At 38.5% G+C, this 20136-nt stretch overlaps 1 protein-coding gene across 1 annotated transcript in view; it reads left to right on the top strand.

Annotated features, from left to right (window-relative positions):
- TBX20 (T-box transcription factor 20) overlaps window positions 1-20136 on the top strand; it is a 56436-nt gene that overhangs the window by 19248 nt on the left and 17052 nt on the right. Inside the window, exon 6 of the mRNA XM_047849549.1 lies at window positions 4327-4403. Within this exon, the coding sequence (XP_047705505.1) occupies window positions 4327-4403 (77 nt within the window). The remainder of the gene's footprint in view (window positions 1-4326; window positions 4404-20136) is intronic.

Genomic DNA, 20136 nt, shown 5'->3' with positions numbered 1-20136 from the left:
AAGCCATGTAATGGGCTCTGCACTGGGCAAGAATCCTACTTACAAAAAAAGAAATGTATTCTATTAAGGTAACAGGTGAAGAAACAGCAGTATATTCTGGCCTGAAGTAGTCAGCGATTTGCATAAATGCAGGCACCCACCAGACCGCAGGAAGCCTGCCCTTTAATGCTTTTCCTCACAAAATGAAAAACGTTGCTGCTTTTAAAATTTGTTTTTGAACTATAAACTATACCTGTAGTTTCATTTTATTTCTAATGTATTATGTTTGATCACTATTTTGGGACCCTTTTGTAGTATGACCCTCGACACGGATGATATTGTTCAACAGTGTTGCATGTCGTGGCAGGGATTCTGTGTTAGAGAACAAATGAAATGATGTCCAGCTTAGATCACCGTCTGTAACTCAAGTCCTTTCTCTAATCAGTTCTTGGATGGTATAACTTTTTCAGTTATCACAAATTTCACAAAGGGGTATACAACTCTATCTTCAGAAATAAATGTCTTTCGATGTAACTACTAGTTTTTATTGGAATATCCATGGAATAAAATCTATGTGTGACCTTTTAAAAATGCATGATTACCTAGAATGTTAAAATCTTGCTATTTAAAAATTATTTTATTTTAAAATTAGAAAACAAAATGAAATGCTATTCGTGTCAATCCAAGAAGAGTTTTGCTAGCCCATCACTGGCAAAAAGATGAAATCGTATTTCTGATTGCTTGTTCTTGAAGCAAACTTCAACAGACATTTCTGGGGTCTTATTGTTAACACCCCAGCAAACTCAGAGACCAGTGATACCCGCTGTGGACACGGTGGATGCATTAGGAAATTTAACTCCTAGTCCTTGTGCTGCTAATCAGGTGTTAATAAAACCTGTTCAGGATTGTAGTGGTAATCCAGGGCTCCCATACAATTTTAGTAATTAGACATCGATTCAGCTTTTTTCCTTCTGACTTCCAAAAGCAGCTATTTTCCCTGAAATTCAATAAAATGGTCTATAGAGAAAAGTAAATAGCTGGTTATTGTCTTGAGCTCCTTTTCTAATTAGCACACTAAAGTCAAATCGTTGCTATAACCAATTGGTAAATCTAGGTGTATGGGAGTGCCTTGTACTATTCTTGAATCTTTCCTGTATTTTTGAAATCCTATCAAAATGTGAAGAGAAAAAGCTACCATTGATCTGCCTGGGGATTATGAAAGGGAGTGAAAAAATGTTGGAACTAGAAAATTCTGGGGTGCCTGGGTGGCTCAGTTGGTTAAGCTTATGACTTCAGCTCAGGTCATGATCTCACGGTTCTTGAGTTTGAGCCCCGCATCAGGCTATCCACACAGAACCTGCTTTGGATCCTCTGTCCCCTTCTCTCTCTGCCCCTCCCCTCCTCGTGCTCTCTCTCTCAAAAATAAATAAACATTAAAATAAAATAAAATAAAATAAAATAAAATAAAATAAAATAAAATAAAATTCTAATACTGAAAGAAAATCCCAAAGAAATCTGAACACCTGTTGAATGTGATTCACTTCTTCAGAGTCATGGCAGTAATATGAGATATGGTGACGTATCACTCGAACAACACACACATGCTGAGAGTATTTATTCTCTACGACAGTCATCACGTTCTGAGCCACTAGTCTTTACCTTTTGAAAATAATGAAGAAGAGCAAATATAATTTTTAAAATCCTTTACAGGGACAAAGCAGATCAACAGCCTTTTAATCATTATGCCAGACAGATCATACTTTCTATTAGTTTGTGAAGATTCAAACAAAGCTTGGTAGTCACATTTGGAATGGTTGTTAAAGAACTTCTTTCAAAATTATCTTTTCCATCAGATATCTGCCATTGTCTCCGTAAAACTTTATTCACTTTAAAAATTTATTCATTAGGCTATAGGACTTGAGCCTGAAGGAAGCCTTTACTGTCCTACCTCACAGTTTTGGTTTGAAATTTTCATCTGGGTTTGGTTCACCCTTAACCTCACTAGCACTTCAGTGACTATGGTGCCACCATCTTTAGTGGCCTGTAAGTCACCGTCTGTTCTGGGAAGCTATGTATCCCTCTGCTTTGTGCCTTGGAATTTTAAGCTCCGTTAGGGCAGGGACCATGTGTTCTTCAGTTTTGCACGATCCAACATTTAGCATAGTACAGGATAAGTAATCGGTCCTCGTTAAAGATGTGTTGATGAATGATTGTGAAAGCATTTTCATGAACTATAAGGCACTTTGGAAATAGAAAGCGTTTTAACTTACAATTATTCAGTAGAAAGAGACATAGTTCCTATCTGAGGATTTAAAACTCTTGTTGGTGTTTTTAGAACATAGGAGTTGCTTGTGCTTTAGAGGATGTTTACAGTTTATTTCAAACAAATAAAAAATTTCTCCTTCGTCCTGAAAATTGACCTTCAAAATTAAATCCTGGGGCGTCTGGGTCGTTCAGTCGGTTAAGCATCTGACTTCAGCTCAGGTCACGATCTCACGGTTTGTGCGTTCCAGCCCTGCATTGGGTGAGCTCGAGCCCCACTTCAGGGTGAGCCCCACTTCTCCCTCTCTCTCTTTCTCTCTCCCTGCCCCTTGTGAGATTCTCTCTCTCCTCTCTTTCTCTCTCTGCCCTTTGTTCACTTGCCCCCCCCCCCAAACAAAAACAAAACAAACAAACAAAAGCCCAAACCTAAATCCTACTCTGAAAGAAGGACTGACACAGACTTGACCCTTGAGAAATCCATGGCTATGGAAGTGGTGGTGGAGAGGTAGAGAAGGTTCTGTATGAACCCTGGGTGGCCATCAACCAGGCAGCCTCAGAGGTCCTGGCTATTTCTTTATATACAAACTTAAATTAGCTGTTGTTATTCACTAAGAACAGTTTTCTTATTTCTTTCTTATTACCTTCCTTATTTACCAATGTCCATTAACTAAGCTGAAAAGGAAATTAGTAATTTTTTTTTTGGCTGCACTAGCGTGAAAAGGCTAAAAATGAACATTTGTGAGATATTGTCGAGTACTCTTAAGACTTTATAATATCCAACGATCAATCTTATATCCTGCCAGTGTTCACGGCAGAGCAGTGCAGTCTCTGAATAGGATAGCGCAGGAAGTTCTAGTTTACGTGAGGCAAACAGCTTCTTTGCAGCTTGTACATTGGTTAGTTCATATTTAGAAAACTCAAAATGGAAAAAAATGCCTTTCTTTTGTAATGAAAAAAAGCAATTCTTTAGGAGTTATTTAAAATGAACAGCGGATACACTCTGATCAGAGGAATAGTTGCATTTTGGTATAAGATTATTTCAGGTTATTTTGATTGTTGTTTAGTGCTTACAAGGAGGATGTGCCTCAATTGTAACTTTTTCTTCAGGTTAAGACTGTTTTGTGCATTTCTCTCTAAAGATTTACATGGGTTCTTGTTTTGATACCAATGACCTATGACTCTGTTAAAAGGTGTCTGTGGTTCTAATTCAGATATCTATTAGCCGTGTCCTGGCCCTCCTGGGTTCTTTTCGGCTCTAATCATGAATTTTACAAGTCAGGGATCTTTTAATTGGTGTTTCTTTTATTTTTTTGCTTCTTAACCTGATGTCTATTTCTTTGGATGGACAGTACATACGATTTAATGGGTCTTTTTACATTAATATTAATACTGTGGGAATTATGACTAGGACATTGTAGGTACTCAGGACTTCAGACTATGATTCTTATTAGGGAATTTTTTTTTTTTCTGTGTAAGCACGGAGTCTATAAATAGCATTGTACGGGAGGATAACAAAAGACTGATTCTAATTTGGTCAGATGGAAAGGGGAGCAGGGGTAAATTATACTCTGAAAGCTTTATATCATGTATTTATGTCATGGATTTCAATCTAGTATTGAACATGAAGCTATTATTGGCCATTTTATCTTTGCATCCATTGTGGTATATGTATGTGCCTATAGGATTCACAAATGATGCTGCCAACTCAGCATGAGGCAACATTCTTGTTTCTATTCCCCATCACCCACCAGTGCTGGCCTAGACAGCTCCCTCACTCACTGCCCTCTTCAATACTTCACAGTGCAGCCACAGTGTTCACAAAGCTCCACCCCCACCATTTGTCTCTATACGTTGACCTTCAGCCTGTTCTCCAGGACCAGCCAGTCTCCAAATCCCTCCTTCTGAGGCCTTCCCTGATCAGCTGTCCCACTCGGCTGTGATCCATCCCTCCTGCGAACTTCTCTGTCACTTTCCACCCTTCCCACGGTCCTGAGAGACGTTAAGTTTTCTTGGGGTGGCATGGAAAATGAACAAACTCAAACCTCGGAAATGATACTGTCTTGTTGCCCATTCATTCCTTTCCAGATAACCAAGCTGAAAATAGATAGCAACCCTTTTGCCAAAGGATTCCGGGACTCCTCCAGGCTCACTGACATTGAGAGGTAATGAGAATTTTCTGTTTACTTTTTTGTCCAGATAAGATAAAAAAAAGAGTGAGTTTGTAGGAACACACTCCTTTCAACGCCAAAGAACCATAACCTTGCTGTAGATAGTCTCCGATTCGCCACCCCACTTCCCCTTCCACCTATAAACCCTTAGATATGCAGCTGCTTAAGCTTTGACAGCTGCTATGTCTGCATCTGCTCTGTGCTATTTCCAAGGAAGTGTTTTTTTTGGTTGGGACATTTACTCAACTGTAAAAAATAGGGTTTCTTCATTATCAACGACTCAATCCTTTTGATGATACTAAGCTTCATGTCTTGAGTGGCAATCTATAGAGAATTGGAATTTTGATAGCCTTTGCCTTCTGAAGTGGACATATTTGCTAGCATGAAGAATATGAGTAGTTTGGAATGTCGAAGTAAGGAGATCTAATTTAATTCAAGGCACATATTTTACCTATGGTGTAGACTGTGTCTATGTTGTAGGAGAGACATCAGATATCAGGACCTTTAAGAAGACAAGTGACAATCGTGTGCCTGTAACTTCACTTTTTACTTAATTGAAATGGTTCACACATTGCGAGGCCATCTATGTGATGAGTAATGACTATAATGAGATCCATAGCTTGCCCATAGGGATGTCAAAAAAATGTGTTTTTCATAGGGAGAAGATTTTTCAACCTGATTATTTGTAACTCTTACACCTACTATGTAACTTTCTGTACTTCTTTTTTTTTTTTTTGTATGAGAACATTTAAGTTCTCCTCTCTTTGCAGATTTCAATTATACAAAAAATGTTATCAACTCTAGTCACCATGTTACACATTAGATCTTTAGACCTTTTTTATCTTCTGAACTTATTCTTTCATGTGGCCTGAAGTCTTTGACAGGTGGTATACCCTCACCACCAGCCTTTAGGTTTAATTTACCTCCAAATCTTTGTGCGATTTCCCTACTAACTGCTACACATTTCTGTCACACCCTGTGTTACCTACCACATGGTCACGTCTCCTGACCTCTGCACTTCTTTCCAACCTGTCCTGGCAATTACAGATGAAGAACTAATTACACATTTTAACAACATCTTTCTGATCCTTCCCTCAGCCTTCCCAAGTGGCAGAGCATGGGGGGGGTGGGTGGTTTTGAGTTGGAGAACAGATATAGAGACTCAGTGGGGAGGTGGAGAAGCCAGCAGGATAGGCTGAAAGTGGGGCAGGTGCTATGGGATTTGAGTAAAAGAGAGACATTAAGTGGTTGGGGAGCTTGACCAGTGGCTGTGGGTGCTGAGATCAGGGAAAGAAAATTGAGCTTGTGGTTGAAAATCCATTGCATGGGCGCCTGGGTGGCTCAGTCAGTTAAGCGTCCGACTTCGGCTCAGGTCATGATCTCGCGGTCCGTGAGTTCAAGCCCCGCGTTGGGCTCTGTGCTGACAGCTCAGAGCCTGGAGCCTGCTTCAGATTCTGTGTCTCCCTCTCTCTCTGCCCCTCCCCCACTCATTCTCGCTCTCTCTCTCTCTCTCTCTCCCTGTCAAAAATAAATAAACATTAAAAAAAAATTTTTTTAAAAAGAAAAGAAAATCCATTGCAAACTGCAGAGAGACTCCAAGTGGGTAGCTCCCTAATTAGGTGGGACAAAGGCAAGCAGATAGGCCTTGAGACTGAAGTCAGTGAGAATGTAGCATCAGCAGTGTGGGTGACAAATGAGTCCATTTGCAAAGGCTGCTCTCATTCAAGCATGACCTTTTTCATTTCTTTCTGGAACCCCAGAGGCACTGATGCAAAGGAGATGTGTACAGGTGGAATCATAAGTGAACTTGTCTGTTTAAGTCAGGTAGCAGGTAAGAATGAAGACAGTGGCTCAGTGGGGCCGTAGTGGTGTGTTTTTGTAGTGTGTGCCCTATCTTCTGTCTCCAATCAAAGGATGGGTATAATATACTGGGGGACAAACTCATCAGACTCCCAGCTCTGCCTTTTACTGGCACAGTGATCCTGGAGAAGTCTCCTAGCCTCTGAGTCTGTTTCCTATGGGAACAATAACCCTGCTCACTTCAGAGGTTTGTTATGAGAACCAAGTAAGATAACATTTATGAAATACCTTATAAATATAAAAATGTGAAATAATTATATTATTATTTTTTTGCCCCATCTAAGTGTACTTTAGTAGTCTTAATAAACTACTCCTAGAGTAAAAATAGCCTCTTAGTTGCACGTGCGCTCACAAGATGTGAGTCCCCAGACTGACTGCCCTTTAGAATAGCAGATTTAATAATACATGCAGGCACATTTTCCACTTATTGAATAAGCATCCTGATGTGGGGAGCAGTCACATGAACGTGAAGCTGAGTAGCTTTCAATGGTCTGAGAGCAAAAAGAGCATCTTCTGTGACCAGCTGAAAGTTTGCAAGATGACCTAACTAGTGTGAAATTGGCCAAGGTTTTGGATTTCATTTCCAGGTATTTAAGTCTGAATTTTCCCTAAACAGCCTTTGGGGATGGGTCAAATCAGATCAATTGATCTTTAGAGACCTAAAGAAATTAAATTAGTCTGGAGTCAGTTACTGCACTAAACCATCTAGTAATTGAATTGCTCCTTGTAACTGATTGAAAACAGCCCTATCTGTAACAATAGAGGAGACTTTTCTTTATAAGAGATCTGAGAGAAAAACACATCTTTTTATGACATGATGACAGAAATTGCACTTTTCTAACCTAATTGAATATGATGTTATAAATATGTGATCTTAATTATTTTAAGTTTCCTGTTCTAGATTTACAACTACTATATGGGACACCCAAACAAAAACGCCTTTGGGACTCGATCTGTTTGCTATATACCTCTATTATAATATTATATCTTCTACGGTTGCATATGCTTTTGGGATACTGTATAAGGCATTACGGTTTTCTTGCTCTCATTTTACTAGGTTCCGGTCAGATACTTGAATGTCTAACATGCTTCACATGTAGCCTTAACGCCTCAGTGACAGCATTTCCCTCATTTCTAAAAGGAAACCCACCTCATTAGCAAAAGTAGAAAGTATTTTCATTGGATACTTTGCACAGCTTCGAAGCAAGCCAAAGCCCAAAGGGATTTCTTATTTTTTTATTTTTTTAAATGTTCATTTATTTTTGAGAGAGAGAGAGACTGAGCGTGAGCAAGGGAGGAGCAGAGAGAGAGGGAGACACAGAATCCAAAGCCTGGAGCCTCTGAGCTGTCAGCATAGAGCTTGACGTGGGGCTCGAACTCATAAGCCATGAGATCATGACCTGAGTAGAAGTTGGATACTTAACCAACTGAGCCACCCAGGTGCCCTAGGGATTTCTTCATATAACCACATTCATAGTTATTTAGTTCAGGGGAAGAAATACCTGCTGGTCTGTCAGATAATAATAAACAATCTGTCAAGCTGATGTTTTCTTTGGGGGGGCACTTTGTACAGTAAGTGAAAGCACTGTGTTACCTCTGAGAAAGGAAAAATAACTAAGAGGGTTACTAAATGATTTCTTCAAAATTAAGTTTCTTTTCTTAGTTTTTTTTTCAAAGAGAGTTCATGCTCATTGCAGAAAAATACTAACAAGAAAAAAGAGCATAAATACATAACAAGTCCCATTCACTCAGTGGTAATACTGCTAACAAAAATTTATATATTCTTCCAGGTACTTTCCTATGCATTTACTTCCTTTAAAGTTTACATACATACTGTTCTTAATCATTTCCCCTTAATATCAATAGATGTTTGTCTGTAGTATACTTTTCAATAGCTGCCTAATTTTCCACTGTGTATGATCATTTATTTGACCAATCTATATATTGGTTACTTACATTTCCCAGTTTTTATTATTATAAACAGGGCCAGGAAGAAAATACATATCTTTACCCATATTCTTCATTATTATCATAGGATAAATCCTAACAAATGAAAATACTGGGTCTAAGTTTTAATCATTTTTAATTGTTAAAAATTTGGGAAAAACCTAAATATTCAATAATAGAAAAATGGTTTAATGAATGTTTATAGTCATGCAATGGAAAAACTTTTAAAAATTGTGGTAACATTGCAACCTAAAGTTTGCCATTTTAATCATTTTTGAGTATAGAATTCAGTGGCATTACGTATATTCACAGTGTTGTGCAACCATCACCATTATACATTTCCGGAATGTTTCCATCATCCCAAACAGAAAGTCTGTACTCATTCACTAGTAGCTCCCCACTGGTCCTCCCTCAGCCCCTGGTAATATCTGTTCTACTTTCTGTCTCTGTGAATTTGCTTAGTTTAGGTACCTCAGAAAAAGGGAAAGATACACATGTTTTTAACGCTTTTCATACATACTGCCAAATTTCCCTCAAGAATGATTGTCCATGTCATGGTCAAGAGTGCCCATTTCTTGTACCTTTGTCAAACATAATCACTGTCTTTTCATCTTTGCCAATTTGATAGGTGAAAACTTGTCCTTTCTTTTGTAAGTTGGCCTGTTTGTCATTAACCCTCTCTTTTTTCTTTTGTATTGTTCATTTTTTCTCTTACTGATCTATACAAGCTACTTATGTAATAGTATTTTTAGTATTTTATATATAATATTTAGTATGTATTAGTATTTTTATTGTTTATGTATACTGGACCCATTTTACCAGTTTGAAATTAGCTTTTTAAATGTTTTTGATAAATAGAGTATTTTATCACCACTCTGTTTTTCTTTTACTTTATGATTTCTATTAAGAGGCCCCCCGGGGGCACCTGGGTGGCGCAGTCGGTTAAGCGGCCGACTTCAGCTCAGGTCACGATCTCACGGTCCATGAGTTCGAGCCCCGCGACAGGCTCTGGGCTGATGGCTCAGAGCCTGGAGCCTGTTTCCGATTCTGTGTCTCCCTCTCTCTCTGGCCCTCCCCCGTTCATGCTCTGTCTCTCTCTGTCCCAAAAATAAATAAACGTTAAAAAAAAAAAAAAAGAGGCCACCTACTTCAGAATTATATAAATATGTAAATGTTCAACTACAGACTTCTGTCACCTTACGGCTTTCTATTTTTTCACTTAAAAAGTCATGCAGTATTTATTTTGGTGTAAGATATAAAATAGACATGTGTACTGTACATTTTTTATAAGTGGTTCCAATACATGTATTTACTAACATATTCCTTTCCCACTTACTTATAATTCCCCCTATCATATATTAAATTCTTACCTGTAGTAGTTTTTATAGTCTCTTTATCAAACTTCCAGTATTGCATTGTTTTAATGTTTATAAATTGATAAAATATATAAAAACTGATACTTAGATATCTGATATGACAAACTCCAGACGTTTTTACTTGTTATTTTCAAATTTTCTTGCTATTCTTTGACATTTATGCTTCCAGTCTTTGGAATCATTTTGTCAGATCTTCCCCCAAAAAAGTCATTGGAAATTTGACCGGGCTTATGTTCCATTTATATAATAAGTTGGAGGATAAAATTCGTATCTTTATAGTATTAGGACTTCCTTCCGGGCATATGTGATATGTTTGTCCTTTTACTAAAATGTCTTTTTATGTTCCTTAGAAGTTTTGAGATTTTAAAGTTTGTAAGTCCCAACCATATTTTCTTAGGCCCCAAATTTTCTTAGGCACATAGCTAAGTCTACTAGAGCTACACTGTCCTATTTCACCAATGGCCCTTGACCATAGATGGCTTGACCATTGATGGTCACCATAGATGACGTCAAGTGAGGACTTGAAATGTGGCTATTCCCATTGAGATGTGCTGTCAGAACAAACAAACAAACAAACCAACCCCATGATGTTGAAGGCTCCTTGAAAAAAGAATGAAAATATCTCAAAAGTTGTTTTAAAATATTGTTAGATGTTAAAATAATATTTTGGGGGTGCCTGGGTGGCTCAGTCAGTTAAGCATCTGACTCTTGATTTTGGCTCAGGTCATGATCTCACAGTTTGTGAGTTCAAGCCCCATGTCAGGCTCCATGCTGATAGCTTGGAGACTGCTTGGAATTCTCTCTCTCTCTCTCTCTCTCTCTCTCTCTCTTTCTCTCTTTCTCTCTTCTTCCCTTCCCCTGCTTGTGCTTGTTCTCTCTCTCTCTCTCTCTTTCAAAATAAACTTTTAAAAATGATACTTTGGACATATTAAACATATTAAAATTAATTTCGCCTATTTTTTTTTAATGTGACAACTAGACTATTTAAAATTACATATATGGCTCACACTACCTTTGTACTGGATGGCACTGCACCAGAGAGATTTTTGGGAAGAGAGAGCTTGCTTTTGAAAGTAGAATTTTTAATTAGAATCTACCTAGTATAGTCTGTAAAAAGCTATCGATTCCTATCCGTGTTGGGCATACTGCCATTTTGATGAAACTTAAAAAAGAATTTTAATAATTTTTCCTTTTAGTCTCTTGAGTTTTCTACTCAGATTGCTATATAATTTGCAAAAAAATGATAATTTTATCTTTTTTCTTTCTTATAGCTATACTTTTAAAAATGTCTTTTCCTTGTTTTACTACACTGACTAAAATTTCCAAGACCCTATCGAAAAGTAATGATTGTAGTTGGCATTATTCTCTTGTTCTTGACTTGTTTAGCAATGCCTCAAATGTTTGATCACCATATATGGTTTTCATTGGCAGTGGGTTTCAGATGAATATTCTTTATCATGTTGAGGCAATACCTTTCTATGCCTAAATAATTTTTTGTTATCCTGAATATTAAATGGATTTATATTTAATAATCTTTTAACATCTGAGACAATTTTAATTATTTTTCTACTTAAAACATTTTTTTTAATGTTCTTATTTATTTTTGAGACAGAGAGAGACAGAGCATCAGCAGGGGAGGGGCAGAGAGAGAGGGAGACACAGAATCTGAAGCAGGCTCCAGGCTCTGAGCTGTCAGCACGGAGCTCAACGCGGGGCTTGAACTCATGGACTGTGAGATCATGACTTGAGCTGAAGTCGGATGCTTAACCGACTGAGCCACCCAGTCACCCCTATTTTTCTACTTTTAAATAATAATAGGAATAATTATAGTCCTGTTGTCTATGTGGAGCTATCAGTTTATTTCTGGAATAAATCCTGTCTGGATTTTATCTGGTTTACTTGTAATCTGTTGCTGGATTTAATTTACTCCTATTTTCTTTAAGACATTTTATCAATTTTTGTAACAGAGATTTAACTTTGTTTCTTCTTCCCTTTTCTGTCAGTTTTTGGTATCAGGTTTCTGCTAGTTTGTTCAAATGAATTGAAATATGTTCCTTTTGAGTCTGGATCAGTTTAAAAATGCAAGGAAGTTTTACAGTCTTGAAGTACTCTTATGGGGAAGACTTGTTTAACTAGTTAAGTTCCATAGTTTATCAGAAATATATATTAATTTCTATCCCATTTAATGCTTTTTGTCTTGGATTCTACTTTGCCTATTCTTACATTGCTGTACTTTTTAAGTTTTTGCTTTCTTTTATTTGCCTTTTAGTTTTTAAAAATCTTTGTCACTATAGCAATATACTCCCTCTCTCTTGCATCATCAAGTATCCTGACATTTGACAATCATCTCTAGATCCCATTTGTCTCTTGAATTACTGATGTTTTCAATTTCCTGCTCCTTATAATAAAGCTCCTTACGAGTTGTGTCTATTCTCTTCCCTTTGTCTTTCCTACCCTGCCTTTCAGGCTTTCCCCCTCTTCTCCACCAGTCTGCCCTTGTCCAGGTCACCGGGGACCTCTCCATCGCTAAATCCAATGGACAGTCTCAGTCATCGTCTTCCTTGTCCTGTCTGTCAGGTTTGACACTTGTTCATTCTCTCCTACTTTCCTCTTGGCTTCTAAGACCTCTCACTCTTCTGGTTTTGATTCTACTCCATTGGCCATTCTTTCTCCACCCCCTGGTTGGTTCTTCCTCTTGTCCTCCATCTTTAGACAGTGATGTGTTCCAGGCCTTCATCCTGGGACCTCTCTTTCTCAATCTGCACTTCTTTCCTGGGTAAATTGACCTGGTTTCATGATATTATATGCTGATCACTATTAAATGTACATCTCTGGTTCTGTCCTCTCAGATTCAAAGATCTGACTGGCTATTTCTTTTACTCTTCCCTCTCCCCATAAAGGGCTTCTCAGATTTCACACATCTGAGACAGGATGCCCAGTCATTGTCTCCCACACCTGCTCTTCCCTTACCCTTCCCATCTCAGCTGTGGGCAACCACATCCTTCCACGGCTCTGGCCAAAAGGCTGGCAGTCATCCTTGGCTCCTCTTTTTCTTTCTCTTCCCACATCCAAACAGTCAGCTAATCTTTCAAACTATGTCTGGAGGAGTCCAACTGCTTCCTTACCATCTCCACTGCTACCACCCTTATCTGAGACACTATCATCTCTTTACTAGATTATTACACTAATTTTCTCATTGATCTTTCTACCTCTACTCTTACTGCCCTTAGGTCAATTTCTAGTACACCAGTCAGAATGGTGTACTTTCACTGTCGAGGAAAGGGAATTGGACCATATCACTCTTGCTCAGAGCTCTCCAGTGACTCACCTTCTCATTGATAGTAAAATCCCAGTCCAGACATGGCTTGAGAGGTCTTATGGAATCTGGCCCCGACCTTCTCAGTTCTGTCTCTGAACTCATGTACCTTCTTCCTCTTGGTCACTTTTCTCTAAGCATGCCCAGGCCTCCGCCTGGAATGTGCTGCCCCCAAATCTGAATGGGTCTGAGGCTTTGTCTTTTGTTTCCTACTATATCCCTAGGTCCTAGAACAGTGGCCGGTACATAGTATATACTCACATATATGTTGAGTAAATAATGATGTTGTCTTTTTAAAAATAACAAGAGTATCTGTACTTTTTAAAAAATTTTGTCTGAAGGTCTTTGTGTTTTAATAGAAAAATGTAATCCCTCTTCAGTATCGTAATAATTGATATGTTTGATATTTCTGCTCACTGGTTAATTTGGCTATTTGCTTTACATTTTATTTTCTCTTCCTTTGTTATATGTATCACCTTAGCCCCACCCACCCCTTTTATTATAGCTGAACTTCCACAGTCAGGCAGTGGGCTATATACTTTACACACTTGATTTTAGTCACTTGTCAAAATAAACCTATAATAAAGAACCATTGTCATCCCTATTTGGTAGATGAGATAGCGGAAGTTTGGAGAGATCGGTACTTTATTCTCACAATTTGTGAGTTGAGCTTCGCACCCACCATAGTTTCTATGAAACCAAAGTCTTTGCTCTAGTGTTAACTGTATTTCTTTTTAATAATTATGCTTTCAAATTCTAAAAGACATAATTGTAAAATTGACATTTCTGTTATTGTCAGAAGCTATATACTTTCTTTTCTTGTAAAATAGGAGATATTTAGTATATGATTTTTCTTTGTACTACCCCTCCCCCTCCATCCATAATTGTGGTTTACATGATCTGGGATATTTTTTTAATGTTTTATTTATTTTTGAGAGAGAGAGAGTGTGCACAAGCAGGGGAGGGACAGAGAGATGAGGACAGAAGATCTGAAGCAAGCTATGCTCTGAGAGCAGCAAGCCTCATGCAGGGCTCAAATTCACAAACTACAAGATCATTACCTAAGCCAAAGTCGGATGCTCAAACAACTGAACTACCCAGGCGCCCCTGATCTGGGGTTTTAAATCCAGATTTTTATTCATGTATCTTCTTTATCTTTTTCAAAAGTTTTTTTGTTAAGGATGAGAGTACATCAACTATAGTCATTTAAATTGAATTCTAGTCATTTCACTGTTTATTGCTCATTTCTGTAGTCTTTCCAATTATTGGAATCATGTTCTGACTTTATTCCCAGTTGTTGATAAACGTTGAGTAATTGGCTGGGAAAGGATGTGTGCATCCTTTGCTTTATGAATTCTTGTTTATCCCAGAGGATCTGCCAGCATTATGGTAGCAGTCTTTCCCCCCAGACCCTTTCAACTGTCCTTTGCCATCTGGCTTTTAAATACTGTGGAATAAAGGCTGGTGCCACTGCCTCCTCTTTGTTGGAAACTTACCTTTTTTTCTCTCTGGATAAAATGCTTTTAGAATATTTTCTTTGAAACTCAGAAATTGGCCAGTATTTGTCTGATTGTAGATTTGTAAAAATTAGTGTTTCCTCTACAAATAAACCCTTTAAATTGAAAACTCAGGTCGTTTTTCAGCCCAGGCAGACTGTCTTCTCATTCTTCTTTATCTCTTCTTTTTGCTTCTAAGTGGCCTGCTCTATTCAGACCCTCCAAGGCTCCTATTATATGTACATTAGTTACATCTCCCAAATCTGTTCCCTGTTTCTCTTATTAATTAATAATTTTCGTCTCCTTGACTTTTTTACTCTGACGTTGGGAGAATTTCTTATATAAGGTTTCTCATTTGTTTGATTTTGTTTCCTGCAGCATCCAGTGTTCTGCGTTCTGAGTTCTTTTAGGATGTGGTTATTGTTACTTTGACATTCTGAGTATACTTACGCATCCCGATGGTTTCCTTTTCATGCCCGTTAGTGCTTGTTTTGTTTTGTTAGTTCTTAAATCTTGCTGAAAATTTGAAAATATATATTAGACACTAAAATATTTCTTCCTGTTTCTTGAAACTAGTCTGTTTCAGAAGAGAGCACTTGTTCTGCTTTTATCTTTTATTTATTTTTTTTAAGTTTATTTATTTATTTTGAGAGAGAGAGAACACGAGCATGAGCAGGGGAGGTCAGAGAGAGAGGGTGACAGAGAGAGAGAATCCCAAGCAGGCTCTGCACCATCAGCACAGAGCCCGACGCACGGCTCTATCCCATACACCCTGAGATCGTGACCTGTGCTGAAATCAAGAGTCAGATGTTTAACTGGCTGAGCCATCCAGGTGCCCCTTGTCCTGTTTTTAAAATTAGTTTTCTTCTTTTGAAATGCCGAATGTTTTGTTAATGTCCAATTACTTTTCCCCAGCTCATCTACAGAATGGGATATCTGATTGCTTAGTGTTAGGGAGTTGAGATTAATTTTGAATAAAAGCTTGTGGATCTTTGTTAAATCTTTCAGGTACAGACCCAAGAATAGGGTGATAATTTAAATTTTTTATAATATTTCCACTGTGGAAGTATAATTATTCTGTTTGGGGTACGGAGTTGTGGCAGGTGGATTGGGGGGGGGGGAGGGAATGTAGGAAAGGGAGTTTTCACCGTGCAGTGACTGAGCTCCCCTCTCAGTCTGCCTCAGCGGCTAGAAGTTAGCACCTCCTCCAACCAGCCCGGCAGAGCAGCCTTGCAGCCCTCCTCCAGAGTCAGAGTGAGCAGAGCCAGCCACGGCCATGGGCCCACGGCGTTCAGTGTACCGTAACCACCCCGGGTTAGCTGAGAGCCTCGCTCTGGGATTCCTTAGTCCTAGCCTCCAGAGCGTGAGAATCCGCTCCTTGTCAGCTGTTCACAGACCTGGCTTTATCATTCATCTCTGCTGCTCCAAGGTGGGGTTTAGGTGAAGCTCTGACCGAGGACTTCCCTTTATTCCCTCCCCAGCTAGCTTGCCAGTGATGCCTGACACGCTGCTTGGTGCTTCCCTCACTCCTCTCCTGTTTGTGGCTAAACCGTGCATTTGGCATTCTACCTGATTTCCTGTTTTCTCAGTCATGTCAGTGGGGCAGAGAATTAAATACATAGGCTTATCTCACCTTATTCATTCAGGATGCATACTGAAAGTCTCTATAAAATAAGTTTAAAATCCCCTGGCACTGAATACAACTTTCAAACACATGAAATTTGGACAGAAGCCCAGAAGGAATCAGGCCTTTTCGCTCAGAGCTCAAAGCCACTGTATTAATTTAGATGAGGAAGGAAACTTCAGGAAAGTCGCAAATCTGATATTCTGGGAATTGATGGAAGTTTCATCTGCATCAAGCCACAGAGCAGCCAGTGTTTTGGCAGCTTTGCTAAAGAGGCTCATATTTTGTGGACAATTTCTGTGTCTTTTGTGATGACTTACAGTTTCAAAAAGAAAGTGATGTTTGGTCCTAACACAGCTCTCAGCTTGCTTGTAGAGAGCTGAGGCAGTAAGGTGTTCATTAGAAGCGGTGCAGGGTCAGTGGGGCCTATCTCTCATCAGGTAAGCGGCTTAGAGCAGGGGTTGGCAAACAGCTATCTGCCACCTGTTTGGGAGAGGCCGCAAGGTAAGAATGGTCTTTACCTTTTTCAGCGGTTGAAAAAATTAGAAACATAATACTTCGTGACATGCAAAAGAATATGAAATTAAGTCTTGTTGTCTATAAATCAAGTTTTACTGGAGGAAAATCACATTTTTCTGTTCATGTATTGCATGTGGCTGCTTTCATGCTACAGTGACCGAGCTGGGTATATCTGACAGAGACCATAAAGCATGTGAAGCTTTAAACATTTACTGTTTGGCTTTTTTAGAAAAAGTCTGAGGATTCCCGGCTTAGAGCTTTAAGGGGCGGTGGAAATATTAGCAGCGGGGAAAACTCCTACCCAGCAATTTTATATCCATAGGATGATCTTTCCTCTATGTGGGTTGAAATGAAGAAACTCAGAATTTTGCTTTGAGCCTGTCGACAAAACTGGCGAGATCTGATCTCTGCCAACACCTTATCCTTCCTGTCTTTGCCGTGGTGGTTGAGACGTGCTCGCAGGGGCATTTTAGCAGGTGTAGTTCAAGCCAGAAGAAAGATGACAGAGTAGGGTAACCAAGTAACAGCCTGGATATGCATACTTTCTAAGAATTTCTGCAGATTTCAATCACTTATGGTATTGTTACCCATTTTCTAATTTTGTACCTCAGCTATGATGAAGAATTGGAAAATAGGCTGTAATTTTTTTTTTTTCTCCCCAAGCACCAGAAACTTTCAGGGCCTTTAGAGAACAGTATAAAAGGCTTTTGGGAAAGCAGGTGTTAGAAAGACTCCTAACACATCCTCATCCAGTTTATTGTTAGGGAATTAGAAAATATTTTTTTGAATATTTTTCAGATTCACATTTTAAAATGGCAAAATGATGTATTTGAAATGTGTAAGAATCAGGTACTCAAACTTCAAATAAGTAAAATGTGAGCCTCCACCTTTCCACTTATGCTTTCAGTTTGAAGGGTGTGTGCACACACGTGGGCATTAAAGATAAAATCATAGAGCGCCTGGATGGCTGTCGGTTAAGCACCCGACTTTGGCTCAGGTCATGATCTCACAGTTTGTGGGCTTGAGCCCCACATCAGGCTCTGTGCTGACAGTGGGGAGCCTGGAGCCTGCTTTAGATTCTGTGTCTTCCCTCTCTCTCTGCCCCTCCCTCCCTCACACTCTGTCTCTCGAAAATGAATGAATGTTAAAAAAAAAAAGAAAATCCACCATGAGTTCAAACAAATACTTTCCATTTAAATTCAGGGTGATAAGGCTTTATTTAACTTCTTTGACCTTACACCTGTATCTTTTCTCTCATGCTGAGAATCCAGTTCTCACTAATGAGGGAAACGATAGACTGTTCTGTCATTACTCATGTGCTTTATCTCACAGTATGTAGTTACTCAGCGATCTCACAATACACATATCACATACCTCCAACAACATGGCACCTAAAAATAGCTAAAATTCTTGTTGTGGTTCTTTGTGTCCTTAGTGTAGATTCTACTAGGGTGTTTGTTTTTAGCTTGTTTGTTTAGTTTCTTTTCCGTATTTTACTATTAGAGTATTTTGAAGTCACTTGGAATCATTCCTCTATGTAGTTATGCTTACTACCCAATGATACACATTTAGGTTCATTTGTTTTATTGTATTTCCTGGTTTTTTTTTTAATTAAAAATGTAATTTTCTTACACGATTACTTAGTAAATGATTTATGTAGTTTCAAGACAGATCTACAGAATGTGGCTTATTCAGAGGTGTCAAGATTCTATCCTATCCTTTCCACCGTATTTCCTCCTTCTCCTATAAGTAACCATTAAAAAAAAAAAGCACTGTTTTTTGTGTTTTTTACTTTAAGAAGATACATATTTATATTTTTTCCTCTTTTTCTTTTTTGTTTAAAGTTTATATATTTATTTTGAGAGAGAGAAAGGGAAGGGCAGAGAGAGAGGGAGAGACAGAATCCCAAGCAGGCTCTGCCCTGTCAGTGCAGAACCTGACCCAGGGCTTGACCTCAGGAACCGTGAGATCATGACCTGAGCAGAAATTAAGAGTCAGACGCTTAACTGACTAAGCCACCCAGGTGCCCTGACTTCCTTCTTTTCTTAAATATTAACATACTCTACACATTTTCTACCTCTATACTATGTGAGTATAAAATATATATGTGATATACATATTAATACATTGGAGTTCAGTTCAGTTGTATTGCTTTGTTATATTTAAATAGATAAATAAGGCTTTTATGTGAATAATCTTTTACTATGTGGTCTATTTTATTAGCAACCTTTCTTTTTTATAATTTTTTGATAACTATGAAGGTTTGTACTCTTACTTTGTCTTCCTGTACACTAATATTTTAAAAAAATTCCTAGTCTCCCCTTTCTAATTTTCTCTAGGTCCCCTACTGTAAGCAGTATTGAAATTAACTAGTAGCTTATTTTTTCCCCTCATTTTCTCTATTTTTAAGCCTTGGAAGTAATATTCCTTTAATCTCAGTTAATAAATAATTAAAACCTTATTCTACTTAGCATCTTCCCTCCCCATTCTCCTCCCATTCTTGAGAATTTTACTTGATTTACCTGTCAGAGTATATGTTCATTACACAGTGTATTCTTTTTTATTTACTTATTAAAGATTTTTAAAATTTATTTTTATTTTTAAAAATTTTTAAAGTTTATTTACTTTTGAGAGAGAGAATGAGCAGGGGAGGAGCAGAAAGCGAAGGAGACACAGAATCTGAAGTAGGCTCTAGGCCCTGAGCTGTCAGCACAGAGCCCAGTGCAGGGCTTGCAGTCACAAACCATGAGATCATGACCTGGGCTGAAGTCAGATGCTTAACCGACTGAGCCACCCAGTCACCCCCATATTCTTTTTTATGGCTTAATCTTAGTTCTTCAAGTAAATCTAGATTTAATGCCCACTGATCCATTTTATATCAGTGTTTCCCAGTCATTTTGATTGTCTGAGGCTCTTTTTTCCTACTAGATTCCTCTAGAAAGGCTTGTGGGGCCAATATTCCTTGTCTTTTGCATGCACATTACAGTGTGTGGCCTTTATTTGTGAAAGTCGGTTTGATTTGGTAGATAATCCTTGCCTCACATTTCTTTCCTGTCATATCTTAATTATGCTGTTATTGTCTCCTGATATAAAATGTCACTTTCACACTCTGATGGCCATCTAATATTCCTGTCCATTTAAATGACTTAGTCTTTTTTTCTGGAATGACCAAAAGATTTCCTTCTTTTTCCTTTGTTGTTAATTGTCCTTGATCAAAAGACAGAGGGGCATCCCTACTTCCCAGAAGAGGGTTATCTGGACTTGTTGTGTCCCTGTTTCCTTCACTCATAGATGTTGTTAAGGAACAGAAAGAAGGTGGTATCAGTCCTTTGAAACTTTACTCATTTGCTCTTCTTGTACTTCATGCTTCCTTATAGGGAGTAGTTGTTGGCGTATAATCCAAGACTCTCCCTACGCTGAATTCTTGTAAGCTTCCCGGTGGAATCATTTTTGAATTAAAAGCGGTGCTGATAACTGTAGAGTCGGAGAGGTGGCAATCTGCGGGTGAAGTGAAATGTGAGGACTGTGTCTACATCCTGGGTCCCCTCCAGACAGCTGGCACTCACACCGTTTTGATGGACTCAGTGGT

The sequence above is a fragment of the Prionailurus viverrinus genome, chromosome A2 (genome assembly GCF_022837055.1).
Source record: "Prionailurus viverrinus isolate Anna chromosome A2, UM_Priviv_1.0, whole genome shotgun sequence".
NCBI lineage: Eukaryota > Metazoa > Chordata > Mammalia > Carnivora > Felidae > Prionailurus > Prionailurus viverrinus.
Note: the sequence above shows the minus strand (reverse complement) of the source record. Positions and strands in the feature narration are given on the sequence as shown.